At 44.8% G+C, this 18,443-nt stretch overlaps 5 protein-coding genes across 5 annotated transcripts; 1 reads left to right on the forward strand and 4 right to left on the reverse strand.

Moving 5' to 3' along the window:
- Positions 1 to 737: 737 nt before the first annotated feature.
- Positions 738 to 1,658, reverse strand: ASPACDRAFT_1852448 (bZIP transcription factor). Its single transcript, XM_020197248.1, has 2 exons — positions 1,329 to 1,658; positions 738 to 1,237 (listed from the first exon to the last, which is right to left on the reverse strand). The coding sequence occupies exons 1-2, from the start codon at positions 1,650 to 1,652 to the stop codon at positions 752 to 754; spliced, it is 810 nt and encodes a 269-aa protein (XP_020059815.1). The 5' UTR covers positions 1,653 to 1,658; the 3' UTR covers positions 738 to 751.
- A 1,284-nt stretch (positions 1,659 to 2,942) lies between these two features.
- On the reverse strand, positions 2,943 to 5,116 carry ASPACDRAFT_1862831 (cytochrome P450). The gene is made up of 5 exons (XM_020197805.1): positions 4,782 to 5,116; positions 4,506 to 4,723; positions 4,262 to 4,448; positions 3,213 to 4,195; positions 2,943 to 3,153 (listed from the first exon to the last, which is right to left on the reverse strand). Exons 1-5 carry the CDS (start codon positions 4,960 to 4,962, stop codon positions 3,070 to 3,072), a joined length of 1,653 nt encoding a protein of 550 aa, XP_020059816.1. The 5' UTR covers positions 4,963 to 5,116; the 3' UTR covers positions 2,943 to 3,069.
- Positions 5,117 to 5,522: 406 nt separating this feature from the next.
- ASPACDRAFT_39097 (Zn(II)2Cys6 transcription factor) lies at positions 5,523 to 7,397 on the forward strand (the record flags this gene model as incomplete). The annotated part of the gene is made up of 2 exons (XM_020200542.1): positions 5,523 to 5,602; positions 5,666 to 7,397. 2 exons carry the CDS (start codon positions 5,523 to 5,525, stop codon positions 7,395 to 7,397), a joined length of 1,812 nt encoding a protein of 603 aa, XP_020059817.1.
- A 231-nt stretch (positions 7,398 to 7,628) lies between these two features.
- On the reverse strand, positions 7,629 to 8,706 carry ASPACDRAFT_56884 (N-acyl homoserine lactonase family protein; the record flags this gene model as incomplete). Its single annotated transcript, XM_020203186.1, has 4 exons — positions 7,629 to 7,983; positions 8,039 to 8,292; positions 8,384 to 8,531; positions 8,588 to 8,706. 4 exons carry the CDS (start codon positions 8,704 to 8,706, stop codon positions 7,629 to 7,631), a joined length of 876 nt encoding a protein of 291 aa, XP_020059818.1.
- A 4,471-nt stretch (positions 8,707 to 13,177) lies between these two features.
- On the reverse strand, positions 13,178 to 14,392 carry ASPACDRAFT_75060 (uncharacterized protein). Its single transcript, XM_020204360.1, has 2 exons — positions 14,170 to 14,392; positions 13,178 to 14,095 (listed from the first exon to the last, which is right to left on the reverse strand). The coding sequence occupies exon 2, from the start codon at positions 14,019 to 14,021 to the stop codon at positions 13,401 to 13,403; it is 621 nt and encodes a 206-aa protein (XP_020059819.1). The 5' UTR covers positions 14,022 to 14,095; positions 14,170 to 14,392; the 3' UTR covers positions 13,178 to 13,400.
- Between the last annotated feature and the right edge of the window lie 4,051 nt (positions 14,393 to 18,443).

An 18,443-nucleotide genomic window follows, 5' to 3' on the forward strand; every position in this document is an offset into this window, starting at 1 on the left:
CAAATTGCACGGAGGGACGTTGACCGGATTGCCATTCACCCAATTTACCTTTCAGGAAAGCAGTAGCCGAAGTGAGCGGTCTAAAATATATAGAGTTGTTCTTATTTTCTCTTTCTTTCTAATACTCATATATTAAGCCACGTGACGTAATATATGCAAGTTTTTCGTTAAGTTTTTTTTGCAGGTCTTCTGGAAGCATCTTCTTCGTATAGCAGAGTGTCTTTAGGTCAGAGGGAAAAAAAGACAGCAGACATTACCAGCGCCCTGGGTACTTATTTATAGTACAGAGTCTGGCGATGAAGGAAAAGTGAGGAGTAGGGGATCTGGGTGATCTGGGTGAGAATTTTTTGCTCCAGTTCTTATCTATTCTTATCCTGTTCTTACCTCTATCACTCCAGTCTCTAAACTTCTTACCTATATTACTTATACTTATCTTAAGACTAAATCCTGCGCCATTTTAGAGCGCAGGGTGTATTGAGAATTGACTGCGTACTATAATGGGCTTAAGTACGGCTGAGCGGATGGGAAGCTCTGTTTTCTATACCCTGTGGTTGTATGTGGTTGTTTCAGGGATGATACAGCCCATAAATAACAGAAAGAAAACCTTCCATGCATTCCATAATTCCATGGATTGTCGAGAGAATCGGCTGACCGTATGCAAGAAACAAAACGGCATCGCTAGTCGCTGCACGCAGAGAATGTACCCCCAAAACGCCCACCCCACCTATCCGCTCCCCTAAAAAGCGCCTTCTCAAAGATCCACATCAAATGGATCCTCAAACATACCCCCCGGCAACAACCCCTCCGGCGTCGACGGCAACAGCCCATTCCCATGGCCCGGGTAGAGCGGATACCGTGCCCGTGCCCGTGCCCTCACGCTGTCCAGCGATTCGAACGGTCGTCCTCCACCACCACTACCACACCCATCCTCCTCCCCGTCCCCCTCGGACCCCGTCGCCTCTCCCTTGTGGGATGCATCCACCTCCGTAATCGCCAGCAACAGCCGGAGATTCTCCTGCAGGACCCGCGAATACCCTCCGCCGCCACCCCTACTCCCATCGGGGTCGGTGGGATGGACGCACCCCGTCACCGCCGCCGCGTGCGTGTTGAGGTAGATATTCCGCGCAATCAGCAGCTTCTGCTCCAGCTCGTGCACCTGTCGCGTCAGCAGGGCGGTGCGTTCCTGCTGGCGGGAGCGGTAGGCGCGCTGCGCCACGCGGATTTGGATTTTGCGGCGCTATTGGGGGAGTTAGTGGTTGTGGTTTCGTTTGATTGTTTTAATGGGGGGTAGGGGGTCTGGTTGGGGGCCTGGAGGGGAGCTCGCTTACCTCTTTCGTAGCTGCGTCGTCGACTTCTCCCGTGGTTTGGTCGATCATCCTCGGCCGGCCGCGTTTACGCGGGGGGTTCGTGGGTTGTTTCTTTGGTTGGGCGTGGTTGTGGATCGTAGTGTTGTGATATTCGTCGTCGGTGGAGGAGTGGATTGGGCTTGTTGGGTCGAGGATAGTCGATGCTTGTGAGGGTGTGGAAGATCGAGACTGTAGAGAAGGGGACGGCGATGAGAATGATAATGATGATGATGATGATGATGCATCGAGAAGGGCGAGGTAGTCCAGCATCACAGCGGGGTCCAGGGTCCATGGACTCGTCATCATCTCTGCTGGTGACCTCTTTTGACTTTTCGTGTCTAGGACGTTGAGAACTCAAAAACTATGTGTAGATCTGCACACAATCGGGTGGATAGATCCCTCTATATATAGCACCAGTACGTAGCGAAAGTTGGGATATATCCCTAATCGCCAACGGGCATGAATAAGCTATTAGAGCAGGTGGGGAAGGAGAGGGGGTCTTCTCTCCCGCTCCAACCCTTGAAGTACACCCTGCAGAAAATGAGATTCACGCTCGCGTGGCCACAAGAGATTAGTAGCCCCCAATCCTTTGACTCCAATCATCATGACCCTTGTTCTGCAGGGTGAATCATGATTGGAGGTATCGCGATCATCACGGAATCGGGACTTGGTCGTGGTCGTGAAGCTATCCCTGTTGTGGAGTCAGGGACTTAACCTTTTTGCTGCACGGGAGGGGGTCGATTGGGTCGGAAGGGAAGGGAAGCCCTAACCGGTTATCTAGCTGGTGCAGTGCAGCACCGCATGGCGAGACCGGGACCCGGGCATAAGGACGGTTACCGAGCGGAGTTTATTTGTTGTGAAGACTGGCTGTCACCCGTGACTGGCCTCGCTTAGTACTTACAGAGAAGACTAGTGCGGGGCGATGTTTACACTTTACCTGAAACGGAAGACCGACTTCCTGATCAGGGTTAGTAAGAGCGGCTCCTCAATCGATTGATTATTCTATCGCTCCGGTCGAGATGAGATTGAAACTGCACTAAGTTCAGCCTGAGATGTTTTGGCCTGATGTCAGGCCCCTAATCTCTGCTGACTTGCTAAGTTATAGGCTTTTGGGTAGATTGTGGACTGCTATTTTGGGGAATTGGTGTTCGGTTTGAGTCCGACGGTCGGCATGCTGGGCGACTCTAACCCTAGGGCGGTTAAGCTTACCTTTCTTTACCTTTACCCTTACCGGTGTAGATAAGAAGATCTGATGATCGATGGCCGGTGACCCTGGATTTGGAGGTCTCTCCACCGGGGGGGGTAGTTACATTCTACAACATGCGAAGTATTCGAAATTCATGCTGGGGTGGGATTTGTCATGTGCTTCTAGAAAGATCTTCTTTCCGTGCACCTTTTTTGTTTTGAGGCTGAAGGCGAAGTGCTTTCCTTGCAATTAGTCGGGTCTCGGGATTTGGCTTCGGGATGAGACGGCAAATCTGCGTTGCTGGTCTGGGCTGGAGAGCCTCAGCCCCGATACTGGAGGGCCTTCTAACTAGATCGGTACCGTATGATTCAGGCAAATGATACAGAGGATATTTTAGCTTTGATTGGCCCAGTGGATACAATAACCGCTTGTGCAATGTTCCTACTGATACCTATATGTCCTCCAAGTCCCATCTTGGTCACCCAGCCAAGAACAAATCTCTCTAATAGTTCAGTAATATAGACACAATCCACACATCTAAAACGAACCAGCACCACCCTCCGCAGCAAACGCAATTCGGACCCTCGTCCCATCTACCGGCTTTGCCGTGATCTGCATAGTCTATTCCAATCAGGTCAGCCCCCCTCCCACCAAAACAGGGTATAAGAGAATAAACTCACATTAAACAATTGGCTGCGGACAGCAAACTGCCCCTGCGCCCCCATCACGGGCTGCCCCTTCTCATCCCTCACAGCCTCCCCCAAGCCAACCTTCGTAACATCATACCGACGCACCGTACACGCCAGAATCACCCGAACCTCGAGAGTCGCCAGCTCCTGCCCGATGCAATTCCGGGGCCCGCGCTCGAACGGCCGCCATGCGCTGGCGGGGATCTCCTGCTTCTCGTGATCAGATGAATCCAACCACCGCTCAGGCCGGAACACGTCCTTGGTAGCGCCGTACACAGCCTCATCGCGGTGGATCAGCGTCGCGCAGTTATACACGACCATTCCATCGAGACACAGTGCCTCACCACCGGGGAGCTGGACCGTAAACCCCGTGTCTGGGGCGCTCAAGCGCGCGCTGCCGGAGGGGGGATGCACACGGAGAACCTCCTTGATCACCGCAGAAGTGTACGGCATCTGGTTGAGGAGGTGTTCGCCCCCTGGTGCAGTCAACCGTTCCCAGACCACAGTCGGGGCGGGATCCGACCCAAACAGCGCGGCCAGTTCCGCCCGGACGGCCTGCAGCGCGCGCGGGGTGCGGCTGAGCTCATAGAAGGTCCACTGCAGGACGATGCTCGTGGTGTCATATCCGGCGAACAGGAACGATTTGAGCTGGTCGCTCGTCTGGGCGATTACCTTGTCATCAAGGCTGGCAATGTCCTGCAGGCTGAGGGCGAGGATGCTTCGCGAGGACTTACCTCCACCTGTGGGTGTGGTCCGCAGGTCGGCGAATTTCTGCTCGATGTGCGCGCGCAGGTACTTGTCGAATCGGACCGTAACCCACCGGCGCTTCAATCTGGCCCAGGGGTTGATGCTATCCCAGCTCATGCCGCCGGGCATCGGGTACCCGCGCACCAGGTCCCGGAAGAGTTGGGTGATCTCGCTTTGCTGGTGCGGAGCGCATTGCGCGCGGAAGTCGGTGTCCATTACTATTGCGCCTGTTTTCATGGAGATATTTTACTCTAAGGGTCGTTTCGATCGGAAGAATGGGGCATTGTGCTTACCAATAATGTCAAAGGTGAGATTGATACAGGGTACGTCCAGCCGGAATTCCTCCCCGGACTTGGCGTGGCGGTCCAGAGTCTCGACGAACCGGCGCGACATGGCCACAATTTGCGGGAGGAGGGTCATCAGGTGCTGCGGCGCAAAGCCCGGGTTGAAGCGCTTGCGGAGGGTCTTCCATTCTTCGCCCTGTAACATATCAGCATTCTGTCTCCATGAATCCGATCGAGGCTTAGGGTTGGATACATTTGCGCCAAGGATCGACCCCATTCCAATAAGACTGTGCAGGTCCTTGATCGTCGGCGATTTTGTCATGCTGTAGGGAAACTCTTTCGAGCTGCGAGAGATCTGCTCGGCCACTTCATGATCGCCGATGACGCAGAGTGGGTATTGGATTGGCCGGAGGTCGAGCACAAAGAGAGGCGGGTGGTTCAGGTGCGCTTTGATCTCGAGGAGGACTTCGTCTGTGAGGGATCAGCACATACTCAAGCGGGTTCGAGTACCGAACTACGGGAAGCGTACCGATATGTCGTTCGGGTTCACCTTTGGACGTAAACTCGTGGATGGTTTTGAGGTGGCCCCAGATTAGCGAAGGCTGGGGCTGCGGGTAGGGGGAGAATTGGGTGAATCGGTGATAGTGCAGTTTTCTGTAAAGATAGAAGAGTAGGAGGGGCACAAAGGCCAGAATGAGAGTGCCTATCATCTTGTATAATCTGGAGTACTGTTGTAGCAGTAGGTGTGGAGAGACTGTTTCGGTGGTGAGATTGAAGATTATCGATCTGGCGACTGATTACCAGGGCCGGTCCTGCTCTCTCCTCGAAAGCTGCAGATCCTCGTGTTGAGGCCTTCTTCTTGGAAGTATGAGGAGGCGCGCGCAGTGGTAGAGGGCGGCGGCGTGGGTATCCGATCTTGACGGCCTTGAGGCTCAACTGAGGAACACGTTTCAGCGACCCTTGAGCTCAGCAATCATAACTTCCCACCTCCACTCACATCTCCAACCCTAACCTCAGTTAAGTTAGGCCAGACTCAACCTCTCCGATACCTTCGCGATCAGACCAATCGCTCGCTTTCGTATTACGATTTTGACGTGGACACCGGCGCTTGGCCCCACATAGTGCTTTATAGTCACTTTGGCAGCCCGTGGATTAGTCATGCGATCCTGAGCCCCAACTTTTCCCTCACAGCAGCCGAACCCTAAAATTCCGGACCTCCGGAGTATCATCCCTGGACCCTGTCCTGATCGCGAGTCGTCGTCATCTGGCAATGCATTCGTCCAGCCAGCCAGCAGCCACAAAGCCCAAACCTAGTCGGACGCGCTCCAGAGCCGGCTGTCGGACCTGTCGGTGAGTAGCAGCCAGTTAACCTGTAATATCGTTTGGTAGCGGGCTACTTATCATTCCAATCAGGGCCCGCCGCATCAAATGCGACGAGACCCCCGTAGCATGCCGTAACTGTTCATCTACGGGTCGACAATGCGACGGCTATGACGTCCACCGACTGCCCCCTAAACTCAAACCGACCGGAAAGAATAAGACCCTGACAGCTCCACAAAAGCTGCTGGGGCTGGCCGGCGGGCCCAGCCAGGCGCTGGACCGGCTGGACTGGACGATGACCTCGGACGAGCGGCGGTGTGTGGCCTACTTCCAGCACCACACGGTGCCCACCCTGCTGGAGTTCTTCGACTCCACCCTGTGGCAGAAGCTCGTGCTGCAGCTGAGCCGCTCCGAGCCGCCCGTCTACCACGCCATCGTTGCGCTGAGCGCCATCCACGAGAATTCGGAGGCCAACGGGATGCCGCTGGCCACGCCGACCGATTTACTCGCCGAGAATCCCTGGCACCAGTTCGCGCAGGACCAGCTGGCGCGGGCCATTACCCTGCTCAACCGACGCAGCGCCTCGCAGGACCCGCGCTTCCGCGAGGTCATCCTGGTGTGCTGTCTGCTGTTCGTGCTGGCGGACCTGCTGCGCGGGCAGTACGACAGCGGCTTCGCACATCTACGGAGCGGCCTACTGATTCTCCAGGAGCTGCAGCAGCACGGCGAGTTCGGGAATCGCGCCTCGTCCCGGGGATTAGTCGAGCAGTGCATCTTCACCGCGTTCGCGCACCTGGACATCCTGGCTTCGCACTACGACCGCATCTTCCCGATGCTGCAGCCCCTTCACCCGCTCACCCAGCCTTCCAGCCATGATCGCACCACCACCACCACCACCACCACCACCAACCCGAAATCTCCAACGCAACCCTTCCAATCCCTCCACGAAGCCCGCGCCGCCTTCGACACCCTCCTCCGCACCTCCTACCGCTTCAGCGCCCCGAGCATGGGGCTCACCGCACCCCAAATCTCCGCTAACTACGCTGCCCTCCAAACCCAGCAACACGCCGTCTGGAGCGAAGCGAACCTCTTCGCGCAGCGGTTTCGCCCGTTTTACCGTCACGCCTACCCCCACCTCACCGCTAAAGAACAGCGCGGCGCCGACATCATCAACCTCCACCTCGTCAGCCTGCGCGTCTGCCTGCACTCGTGCCTGCTGGGCAGCAACCGCGCCGCGCTGGCGCACTACCGCGCCGATCTTGAGAAAACGTGCGAGCTGGTGGAGGCCCTGATGGCCACGTTCCCGGACCATCGGCCGAGTTTTACCGTGGATACGGGTGTCCTCCCCCCGCTGTATCTGGCGGCCATTCTGTGTGATGATTACCGTGTGCGGTGGCGCGCGATCGGGTTGATGCGGAGCTGGCCGCATCGCGAGGGCCCGTTTGATTCGAATTGGTTGGCGTCGTTGGCGGAGGAAGCGTTGTTGTTGGATTTGAGGGGGAGGTGTGTGGCGGAAGTGGGCTTTCTGGCGGTGGTTTTGGTTCCGGGGCGGAAGGGTGGGGTTGGGGGTGGTGGTGGTGGGGATGCAGAGGAAGATCTGACGGCAGATGATCTCCTCCGTAAACTGCAAGGGATTCGTCGCAGGAAGCTGGAGATGTTGTTGCGGACGAAACGGCTGCAGAAGCCTACGCCTGATGAGGATGTGGAGGTGGACGCGGTGGGGTGGGATCCGTTGGACGCGGTCGGCCCGGTTAAGGGGATGGGGAGTTGGTCGTGTGTGAGGGCATTTAATGCGGCGACGCGGGGGAGTCCGGGAGTTTATTGATTTGTTTCGTAACCTGTATGGATAGCGGATTGAGCGGTTGTATGTCCTTGACCTTGATTTGATTCTTTCAAGCGGTGGGTTTTGTTTCAGCTTCAGCTTCAGCTTCAGCATCAAACTTCTAAGCGTTCCCTAACCCTAACCCTCCCACTGTCTACCCAGTATATACAGTCCCTAACTCCTAATCTACACCACCACCCCTCCCCAAACTACCTGGACACCAACCCCAGCCCCCTACTCATAGACATCCTTCCCCCTCATCAACTCATCGGCCGTCTCGTAATCATGCCCGAAGATCAACCGCGCCCGGAACAACCGCTGCAACCGGGCCACGAACTTCCCGCTGGCCACCCACGCCCGATGATCCCGCAGCAGCCACCCCTGCGCCTGATTCCGCTCGAAGTTCTCCCGCACATGGAACTGGTCCGTCGTCCAGATGAAGGTCCCGTCTGCGGCCAGGTTCACCTGCATGATGCACAGCCCCGGCGTATGTCCGGGACAGTGGTAGAGGGTGATCCCCGTGCAGAGGTCGAGCTGGGGTTCCGAGAAGGTTTGCCAGTTAAGCGTGTCTAACGAGAGGTAATCTGCTCTGCGGGGTGTTAGCATTTTTCGAATGGGTGGGGTAAGGGAGGGAGAAAACTTACAGATACACGCCGCCATCCGCCCCCGTCGCAGCCGCCCAGCAGCCGTGCTTGAACTCCTCCTCGTGGACGTAAATGGGCACTCCCGTGTTCTGGAAGTGCTCGAGGCCGCCGGCGTGGTCCAGGTGCAGGTGGCCCATAATGACGGCTTTCACGTCGCGGATGTCGTGGCCGGTGGCGCGGATGGCGGCGGGGAGGTGGTGCTGCGGCTCGTAGTGCGTGCGCGGGAAGAGGTCGGTGGCTTGGGGGCCCCATTGCTTTTCATCCGATGATCAGTATTGTGGAGTGATATGGTCTGCCGGCTAGGTTCATGTTTAGGTAGGAAGTGGAGGGCAAGGGAAAGCCCACCCGATCAACATCCTCCGCGCTCCCGGTTTCAAACAAGATCAGGCCCATCTCTGGGTGCTCGATCAATCCGGCGATCAGCATTAGGTCGCGGCGTTTGTTGGGCGGGTTGGGGTTGCTGGCGGAGCTGCCGTTGGCGCCGGTGAGAAGCCTTTGCTTGGTTAGAATTGATTCGAGGTATTGGGGTAAAGGATGAGGTAGACATACCATCCTTCGTCCACGTTCATCGTGCCCAGATTGAGGATGTGCATCTTCGTCCCCGGGGGACAGGTGTAGGCGGGCAGGGCCGCGGCGGCGAGGTGCTGCATTTGCATTGAAGCTGTCATGGTTGATTTCCGTAGATTGTTTCTCGATGATGATGATAATGATGATGATGATACGGCTGGTACCTGGAATTGAAGACTTTACTTATACGATGCTATTGGCGACAGATTACAAAGATGGTTTTGTGATTAGTGATCTAGTCCGGGTGAGGTTGTTGATCGTGTCGCCGTATGGGTTGATTTGATGATTTCTCATCAGTCCTGCAAGACTTGTTTTCTGGAATGTGTGCGAGATTGCCATGTCTAGTTGGTTTTTGTATGCTTATTATACAGGATTGAGTCGCAGACCGGTTGCGTTGCGGGTGGGCAAGACGACGCCGCCAAGCCGGCCACTATAGATACTAGATGATAACTTCCAGTTGTCAAGTTTGAGTACTTCAGACCTCCTGAATCATCATATGGTACTCCCGAACGATGGCAGAGCCGGCAAGGCGAGCGGCATTATACCTTACTTTCTCCGGCCCGTCGGTAGGAATTGTTTCTAATTTAACATATTATAGTAAAAAATCATTAATCGAAAATCTATTCTAATATTTTGTTAAACAGTTTATACAGCAGTTTATAGTCGACTGTAGTTAATAAGGCCCTAGTATCTTTTCAATACGGTAAATATAACATCAGTTAAAGTACGTAGGTTGTTTTTTAAATTTACTTTGTCTAATAAACTTTTGTTAAGAGTATAAGTATAGTTAGTTATAGAGTGGCTTAACCTGACCGTTATATCTTAACCTTAACCTGACCATAACCTGGCGGTTAGATTAAGATATAAAATATTTTTAACCGTACGGTTAAAATTAGATTAAAATATAACTATTATTTTAACTATTTATATCTGCTGGTTAGAAAGATTGTATATAAATTTAAAAACTACTATTTTACTTTAATTAAAAAAAGTTATTAATAATATAAAACAGCTTTTAAAAAAATATATTATTTTCTGATAGAATTTTTTATATCTACTATATTATATACTTTTATATCTTACAATATTCAGAAATCAAAAATATTAAAATTAGTTCTATAAGGTATTATTTTTAAAAAAATTATAAAAAAAATATTATTAATTATATTTAAATAAGTAATTAGTCAGATATTTAATAATACGCTATCAAAGATATTTACTTATTTTTTAAAAATAATTTTTTTAATTATTACTTTTTTTAAATTTCTATAATTTATAATAAATAGAATTTTTAAAATTAAATTATATACTATTACCTGTCGTCTACTATTCGGAACTGTTAAATATATTTAATTTAAATAAATAATTAATCTTATTATTTTATTTTTATATTAAAAATTAGATTTATTTAATTAAATATAGATTAAAAAATGTTTTTTTAAAATTATTAAAAGATATATATATACAGCTGTTATTAAAATTTTTAGATACTGAATAAATATTAATTATAGTAAACTATTAGATTAATTCTAATTAGAAAGTATTTCTTACTTTAAAAAGATATTTTTTTAATAGAAGATATAAATTACTATAAGATTTTACTAGACTTTTAATTAGTATTTAAATCTTATATTAATAAGAATCTAATTATAATTATTTTATTAATTTTATATAAATATAATCTTTTTTATTGATTATTAGATATAATAATTAATAATATTAGTAATAATAGTTTAATATTTAGTATAATCTTTTTTAAACTTTAGACTCAGCTCAGCTAAAGTATTCAGCTTTATAATACTTTAATTCATTCTAATTTTTTAAAAATTATTTAAAGCTAGTATTATATATTCTATTTTATTTATATAATTCAGTTTATAGTTAATATTTTTCTACAGAAATTTCAGATTAAAATCTTAAACAGTACTATTAAATATATATAAAATAATTATAATAGAAGTCTCAAAATCTTTTCTAATATTTTGAAAATTTTTAAAAAAAAATATTCTAAAAGCCTTCTAAAAAAAACTAATATAAATAGTATATAAAAATCTTTTTCAAATTAATTAAACAGCTTCTAAAAGTCTTCTTTCAGTAATAGCTTATTATACTTATTTTTTATTATAAATTCAGAACATTATATAATCTATAAATATAAATTTTTAATACTGTAAAAAGTTTCAGCTTATTGAGTAATTTAAAATCTAATTTAATTTATTATCTTTTTCTGAACTGTAAAACCTACTGGAACTTAATTTATTTTATAATTTATTAAATATTTATTTTTTATTAAATAATTGAAAATTTTACTTAGTACTATAGATATAACAATATTAATTATTTTTATTCTACTATAATTAAATAAAAATAGATAGAGTATCTTCTTAAACTTTTATACTTCTTTTTTTTATATTCTATTTATCTAAAAATAATAGATCTACTATTTATAAAATCTATAATATTTATAATAATCTTTTTAATTATCTGGATTATTTAATTAAACTGATTAATAAAAAAGCAGATATTCTGAAAGAAGAAGATTTTTAAAAACTTATATAATATATATTAAAAGTTCTGAAAGTATTATTATCGAATCTACCAAATAGAAAATTATATTTATATAATTATAATTATTCTAAATCCGATATCGAAGCTCGAAAAATTTAAAAAAAATATATAATTAAATAATAATATCAACTGGTATTATAAATATTAAACTATTTTAAAAAAAAATTCTATTTTTATTATAGTTAGAATTCGGCTATAAATATACTTTTGACAGTCTTTAAATTATTATTAGATTTAAATAAAATCTTTTATAATATTTTTAAATATCGGAGATTCTTATCCGCAGCCGAAATATTTAAAAAATTTAAAATATATCTAAATATTAAAAGTATATAGCTTTTTGAAAATATTTTTAATCAAATTAATACTATTTTAAATATTATAAAATATACTGATATTCTTACTTACTAAAAGTTCTGTTATAATTAGTTTTCTATCTTTTATTAAATAGCTAGAGATTTTCTTTTAGTTACAATTAATAATATTAGTATTAAATATTTTTTTAATAATTTTTAAAATATCTATTATTATCGCCGGAGCCGTTTTTATTCTAATATAATTAGAATAATTACACTTTAAATATATACCGATTATTTTACTATTAATAGGAAGTATTAGAATATTTTTAATAATTTTAATCCAGACTTAATATCTTTTATATTAGTAAAAGTAAAAATATAGATAATTTTAAAAATAATTCTAAGAATAGATTATTATCAGCGATAGAAGAATGAGCCTTATTTAAATTAAATATTATATATATTTAAATAAAGATAGAGATCTGGTTTTTATAATTTTTATATTATTATGATTACCGTTCTGAACAGTATAAAAAATAGTATAATATTATTAATATATCTATTGAATAATAAATACTATTTTTTATATTAGAATTTTATCTTCCAAATAGAATAGATAGTATAAATAAAGCAGGTAGATAAGATCAAGCAGATTAAATAGATTAAATAAATTAAACAGATAAATAAGATTAAGCAGATAGATGAAATTAAGTAGATAAATAAGATCAAATAAATTAAGCAGATTAAGCAGATTAAATAGATTAAATAGATTAAATAGATAGATAAGATTAAATAGATCGAATAAATAAACTAGAACTAGAAAATATTACTATATTATAATTAAAAATATATTATACTTTATATATTATTTATATAAAAAAATATATATTATATAAATTAATCTACGGTTATTAATCTATCTGTTATATCTGATCTTTCTAACCAGCAGATATAAATAGTTAAAATAATAGTTATATTTTAATCTAATTTTAACCGTACGGTTAAAAATTTTTTATATCTTAATCTGACCGCCAGGTTATGGCCAGGTTAAGGTTAAGATATAACGGTCAGGTTAAGCCACTCTAAGCTATAATTTATCTATAAATCTAAAAATAATCTGATTTCAATAGCTAGTTAAGAATAAAAAAATAAATTATTAAAATCTTCCCAGCCAGCTCTGCTATTTCTACTATCCAGCCCGCCCGCATCTTGACATTTAGTTGCTTTTTTCTAGCTATGTGCGATATGTATATAAAGACCTCGCTGAAGACGGAAGATAAGCGGTCGACAACAGCAGAAAAAATAGTAGTTGCCGGTAGCAGAACAGCCAATACTAGTAGCATTTATTTAAATATATTGAAAAAAATTAGAATAAAATAAGAATTTAATATAGATTTAAAATTTTTGATATTAATTAAAAAATATTTTCATAAAATATTTGCTTCTAATCTTATTATAGGATTAAATAAAAAGCTAAATAGATTTTAAGGATTAAAAAAACAATCTAAACTTTTGAATAAAAAAATAATAATTATTAAAAATAACATTTTATAATATAAAAAATAATTAATAAAATTAAAATATAAAAAATATAACCTAGCTATATATAATTTATATATATTATAAATATAAAGTTGTTTATTTTATTTATAAAACTATAAAACTGCACTGAATTGCAATAGTGCAGTTTTTAATAATCTAAACCCGCCCGGCGGTCCTTAGACTTAGAACCAAAGACCGGTGCAGTGCGGTCTGGTGCGGTCTTTTCCGAGGCCTATACAAGGCCCATCCAGCCACACGCCGCTCCCTGAAACAATACGGATGATCCAAGAAGCACAAGTTGAGTAAGCTTCTGTTCAGGTTGAGGAACCAGATAAGTATGGCAGAAAAGTCCAAAACCTTTAAAAAACGACGGATGTATGATGTATTTAAGAATAGAATCCCCAACCATTATCAGTGGTAGTGGTCCCGTCCCGATGAAAGCGAACTCCTGGGCCTGACTGCACGACATCCTTGGCATGGGCGCGCTCGTACTCGGCATCATACTCCTTCTCCGTCTGCTCCCAGCTGGGATCCAACGCCCGCAACCCTTCCTTGATGCGCATGACCAGGCTCCCTCCGTAGAACTCATAGCCCTCTGGCAGGACAATCTCCAACCGCCTCTGGAGATCGTCCAACCCTTCAAGGACTTCCTTCCCCCACCCCTTCACGTGATAAAGGTTCTTGTCGTCCTCGGTAAAGCCCCAGATGTCCTTTGCGTTGCGCGGTGTCTGGGTATCCTGCCACCACTGGTCCCATTTCTTAGAGATGTTCTTTGCCCACCGCCCGTCAGCGGCCATCTTAGTACTGATAATGGGCGGGCAGCCCACCACCACATAGTAGCGTTCCTTCTCGAACCAAAACCGAATCCCGTTTAGCGGGCCCGAATAGGCCGATGCTTTCGGGCAGTTGAGGCACGCGATCCGGTAGCCCCAATGGTAGGTCTCGACATCCTTGAATACCGTTTGCGCTTCAATCTGCCATTCTTCGTCGTGTTCGTCGTAAGACATTCTATTTAACTTTTATTTTGTCGTGTTGAGGAGACTGTAATAGGGAGGAGAATATTTGATAAGAGCAAGTAGCCCTAGTCGGTGTTAATGTAATATTCTGAAAGTCCCGCGGAAACAAAATCTCCGTAAGTCAGGGAGGCTCACCTACTGCGGAAATAAGACGAGATTCGAGAAACACCGTGCTGAATCTAGCTCGATTGTCGGTAGCAGGTGCGTCCTATTTATCTCAATCATCTTTCCACATTGAAAAATCCATCGAATAACATGCGGGGCTACAATCTCCAAGATCGACTGTCGGGACCAGCTACACCTGTAGCGGAGGCTGCTGAATTGTGGGTATAAGATGGCCAACAACAAATAGGATGGGAATTCGAAAAATCAATAACTTTGTAGCGTTCTTCTTCAGCTCTTCTGTACCACTCCGATAGCCGACAGCGACTCACCGTATTCTTCAGCTCCACAGCCGCACCTGCAGCGAGAGTCGATTAGCATCGCTGGACTACGGGAAATTTAACGTCAAACAACGAATAGGAGGAGAAAAGAAGATTGTACTCCGCAGATCGGAGGTCATCAACCCCGATCCGATCGGGCTGGTGCGATCAAGACTGAAAGCTGGGTTGGGGCTCATTTTCAGCCGGCGTGCAGATCTGAGGTCATTCCCACTTTCCTAGTGCCTTCCGTTAGGTTCATGACTGTGAGTACCCACCTCTTATCGGATACTGACAATGGGCGAGACAACCCAAAGGTGGAGGGGCAAACATCCGATTAACGAGAAAGGATCCACTACATTTTACCTCGTGATTGGCAGGTGTCAATTTATCACTACCAAAACTTGCTGAGATGGTGAGCGGGTAAGGATAAACAAGACCCGACCTCGGCGCGTGTTTAGCGGCAGGTAAAGGTGCGCAGAATTAAAACAGTGTCATATGGATTAGGTAGCAGACATCCCATAACCATCGTATTTTATATCAAGACCATGTCTATGACTATCTAGATTGAATATATGAAAGATAATTCAAATTGTAAATTATTGATAGAACCTGTTTAAGATAGAGTCAACAATACAAACTGATCATTCGCTTGTTTCGATCCCACTGCTTTGTGGCTGGCTGAAGGCTTGCTGAGCCTACTATGATAGTATCAGTAATATTTTTCGCAACCAAGCGGAGAAACTTCAGCTGCAAGTGACTACTGTGGGGAACTGGGTTTCTCTTAACCTGGCGATCACTAGCGGTGTGCAAATTTCATCACTAACAAAGACTCCAGACTTTCTTCCTAATCGAGGAGCCCTCCTCGGGTAGCTATCTGATCAGTGAAATGGCCGCCACCTACATATTAGCCTAGCTATTTAAAAAGATATATTCTGTGTATTCTTGTATTCTATGTGCATTGAATTGTTGCTGAGCTAATGGTTAGGCACCTGTTTTCTATCTTAGATTTAAATTGATTGGTCTAATCCCTACATAAGAACGTGGATATATTTCCGCTTAGTTTGAAGGCTAAGTCCTGTCTGTGGCCTTCTTGTCGGATGGCCGCGTGCTGACGTCAAGCTCGCATGAACAAACAATCAAGCTCTGGGATACAACCATGGGTGTGTTCAATCACGCTTTATAAAATGGAGAGCGATCTTTGTACTTGATTGCTTGTCTCTAACTGTCTAGTCTTGTTTGACAAGGGCCCTGGGACGTGTATGGCCTATGTCTCTCTGCTGTTCACAATAAGGAACATTTCTTGATTAAAAGATTTGTTCATCACAGCTAGTTTGCCGCCTGTTTTTATATTTCTCTATCAATAGGTTAAGTCGTGGGTTGCCTCTTACATAATAAATATGATTAATTTACAGTATGTAGTTTTTAGTCTTATATATCCTAAATATTTCTTGTTTTTAAGGGATATATTTAAAACGATCTTAAATTAGTCTATGTTATATAAATAAACTAATACTAATATAGAAAATATTTTATACTTATTAAACCATTTATTAACGTTTGATTTTTAGAATATAATATAATAATATTTATTATGAGTTTAGGTTTTTTATTCTAAATATTTACCAGCATGGAACAGCATATCTGAAGTGAAAAAGCCTCTATTGTGCGTGCAGATATATTATAGAGTCTGAAAGTTATTAATACTATAACTACTAGTAATATTTGCTTTGAACGTATAAAAACCGGGCATTTCTTACAGAAAGATCAGCCTTCACCTCGGTGGCACATAAGTGGACAGTATTGCGCAGCCCAAGGTATTAAAGTATCAAGGCGTCGAGGTGCTTAAGGTTTTGAGGTATGAAGGTTGCTATTCTTGACGTTGCAAGTGATACGCCATCAAAAAGCAATAGCTTTGTCTCACACTTCCTTTGCTAAAAGGGAGAGCAATTCTTGTTACGTTACACTAGTATGTTTGGTCTTTCTACCAGTCAGTAAGCCATATTATGATTATATACTTGTGTCGAAGATGCCAAGAGTTTTCCCAATGTTATGTTTCATTCATGTCCAGTTTTCCCACCTTGAAATATGTTATAAGTAGGTTCTCAGCAAAAGCTGACTATATCATTATATTTAGTCTTTTTAGCCAACTCCGATTGTGCGCTTGATGCCCGGCTATAACATACACAACTATTCTTCGTCTTCCACGCCCTTTCATGGCATGGAAGGAAGATCCTTTATTCTTGTATGTGACGGTAATACATCGAGAAAAGTCTGGTAAGTATAACCTGCCAGTAGAGTCCTACTAATAGATTAGCTGAGGATCAAGCAAGTTGAAAATGTCCAGTTTTGTTGTATCACATGCACAGTCACAGCAGCGAGATGCAGCTGTATACGAGTATGAATTAGTATCGGCTTGCATTCGACCTAAAAGGGGCCTTTAATGGGGTCACCAAGACTACGCTCGACGCGCGTCGGTGGGCGAAGGGGATCACCGTCGTTGACTCTCCGAAAAAGGCACAGCTGGCAATTATGCAATGAAAAACACCTTATGAGCCGCGACCGGGAGGCATCGAGGCCATTAGTTGCACGCGGCGCCTCCGATTTCAGTCTGCGGAACAAACTCGGCAAGCATCCAGTTTTCTGGCCCAGTGCTCCTCGGCATCGTCGACCATTGTCTGGACCGCTCGGCCATTACCCTAAACAGCGTCAGGCACTCAACGGCAGTTTTGTGATTTTCCGCAGCAGGACCCATGCAATGAAACTCTGGGAACGCTCAAACAGAGGGTAAAATTACTCTGATCGCCCTTTTTCAATGGAGGCGGTGCAAAGATCGAAGCCGGATGTACCGGAGAGAGTGAGTCACTAGCGGGGTGGATTTCCCGTGCACAGAGTATCTAGCAGGTAAATTAGGAGATCTATACTACTATTATCGCAGTTAAATAAGTGATGATCAGTGGTCCATCGACATGAGTCTGGTCCCAGGACGGTTGCAGCATGACAAAGATATAACTCCTTTTCTTCCAACGTGAGCTGACATGAGCACCTACCCAGCTCCACACAAGGCTGTCAGCTACGATGAAGTGTACACATGAGGTATACCTGATGCGACACGTCCGTCAGTCATCGGTGTTGCTGAGTCAGCCATACCACTCGCTCCTCGGTTGGCCAGCTACCCTCCTTTGATATAAGTCCCGGAATTAGAGGGAAAGAGAAATCATGATCCAGCTCCTTTCTACCTTTCTCCATTCTCTCTTTGACTTGCCTTCCCCCCTTAGCTCCGCATCATGACCACATATTGTAAGAAAATGCAATCCAATCGTGCTCATCCTCCCCGTGGTCACCGGTCCAGGACCTGCACCTGGTGTTCCAGATCTTTCACCAAAGATGAACACCACGCCCGCCACATCCGAACTCATACACAGGAGAGACCATTTGCCTGCATAATTTGTCGCCGCGCATTTAGCCGACACGATTCTCTTCTCCGACATGCGCGTTGTCACCGGGAACTGAGTCCGTTGAAATCCAGTGCTACCCGGGTAAGTCCTTTGACGGGCCTACAGTTGAGCAGTCCCTCATCCGCTCGAAGGAGAACATCCGTCAGCACAACCAGCACCACCAATAACACTGCGACTCTGCCGAGTCTGCCTTCAACAGGCATACTTCAGGATCTCCTGCCGCCCGGAGATTGATGAGCATAGAGCCTTACTACGCCTCGCTTGGAGATACTGGACAGCCGTCATATGCGCCTGATCCTACCCTCGATTACCATGCGACAATTCCCCTCACTCCCAGCTTCTAGAACCGCCATGCAGAAACTAAGCGTGTAGAAGCTACCGGGGCCCCATCTTCATTGCCTGACTTTCATAATGAGATACAAAGCCCAGCATCAATCCTCGATCCGAACAATCGGCTTCTGAGTGTTTCGCATCCTAACGCCGCACAACATGGTCCCGACCAAGGTCAGCACTGGATTGCTGGTCCGGCTGCGCGA

This window comes from Aspergillus aculeatus, assembly GCF_001890905.1.
Source record: "Aspergillus aculeatus ATCC 16872 unplaced genomic scaffold ASPACscaffold_2, whole genome shotgun sequence".
In the NCBI taxonomy this organism is placed as follows: domain Eukaryota; kingdom Fungi; phylum Ascomycota; class Eurotiomycetes; order Eurotiales; family Aspergillaceae; genus Aspergillus; species Aspergillus aculeatus.

What these genes read in the sequence shown, in the direction of transcription:
- ASPACDRAFT_1852448 (XM_020197248.1), bottom strand. Translation starts at nt 1,652, where the DNA reads ATGATGACGAGTCCATGGACCCTGGACCCCGCTGTGATGCTGGACTAC. An exon ending in ACGACGCAGCTACGAAAGAG is followed by an intron (nt 1,238 to 1,328) that starts GTAAGCGAGCTC and finishes CTCCCCCAATAG; the next exon opens with CGCCGCAAAATCCAAATCCG.
- ASPACDRAFT_1862831 (XM_020197805.1), bottom strand. Translation starts at nt 4,962, where the DNA reads ATGATAGGCACTCTCATTCTGGCCTTTGTGCCCCTCCTACTCTTCTAT. An exon ending in TGAACCCGAACGACATATCG is followed by an intron (nt 4,724 to 4,781) that starts GTACGCTTCCCG and finishes GATCCCTCACAG; the next exon opens with ACGAAGTCCTCCTCGAGATC. An exon ending in GGTCGATCCTTGGCGCAAAT is followed by an intron (nt 4,449 to 4,505) that starts GTATCCAACCCT and finishes GATATGTTACAG; the next exon opens with GGCGAAGAATGGAAGACCCT.
- ASPACDRAFT_75060 (XM_020204360.1), bottom strand. Translation starts at nt 14,021, where the DNA reads ATGTCTTACGACGAACACGACGAAGAATGGCAGATTGAAGCGCAAACG.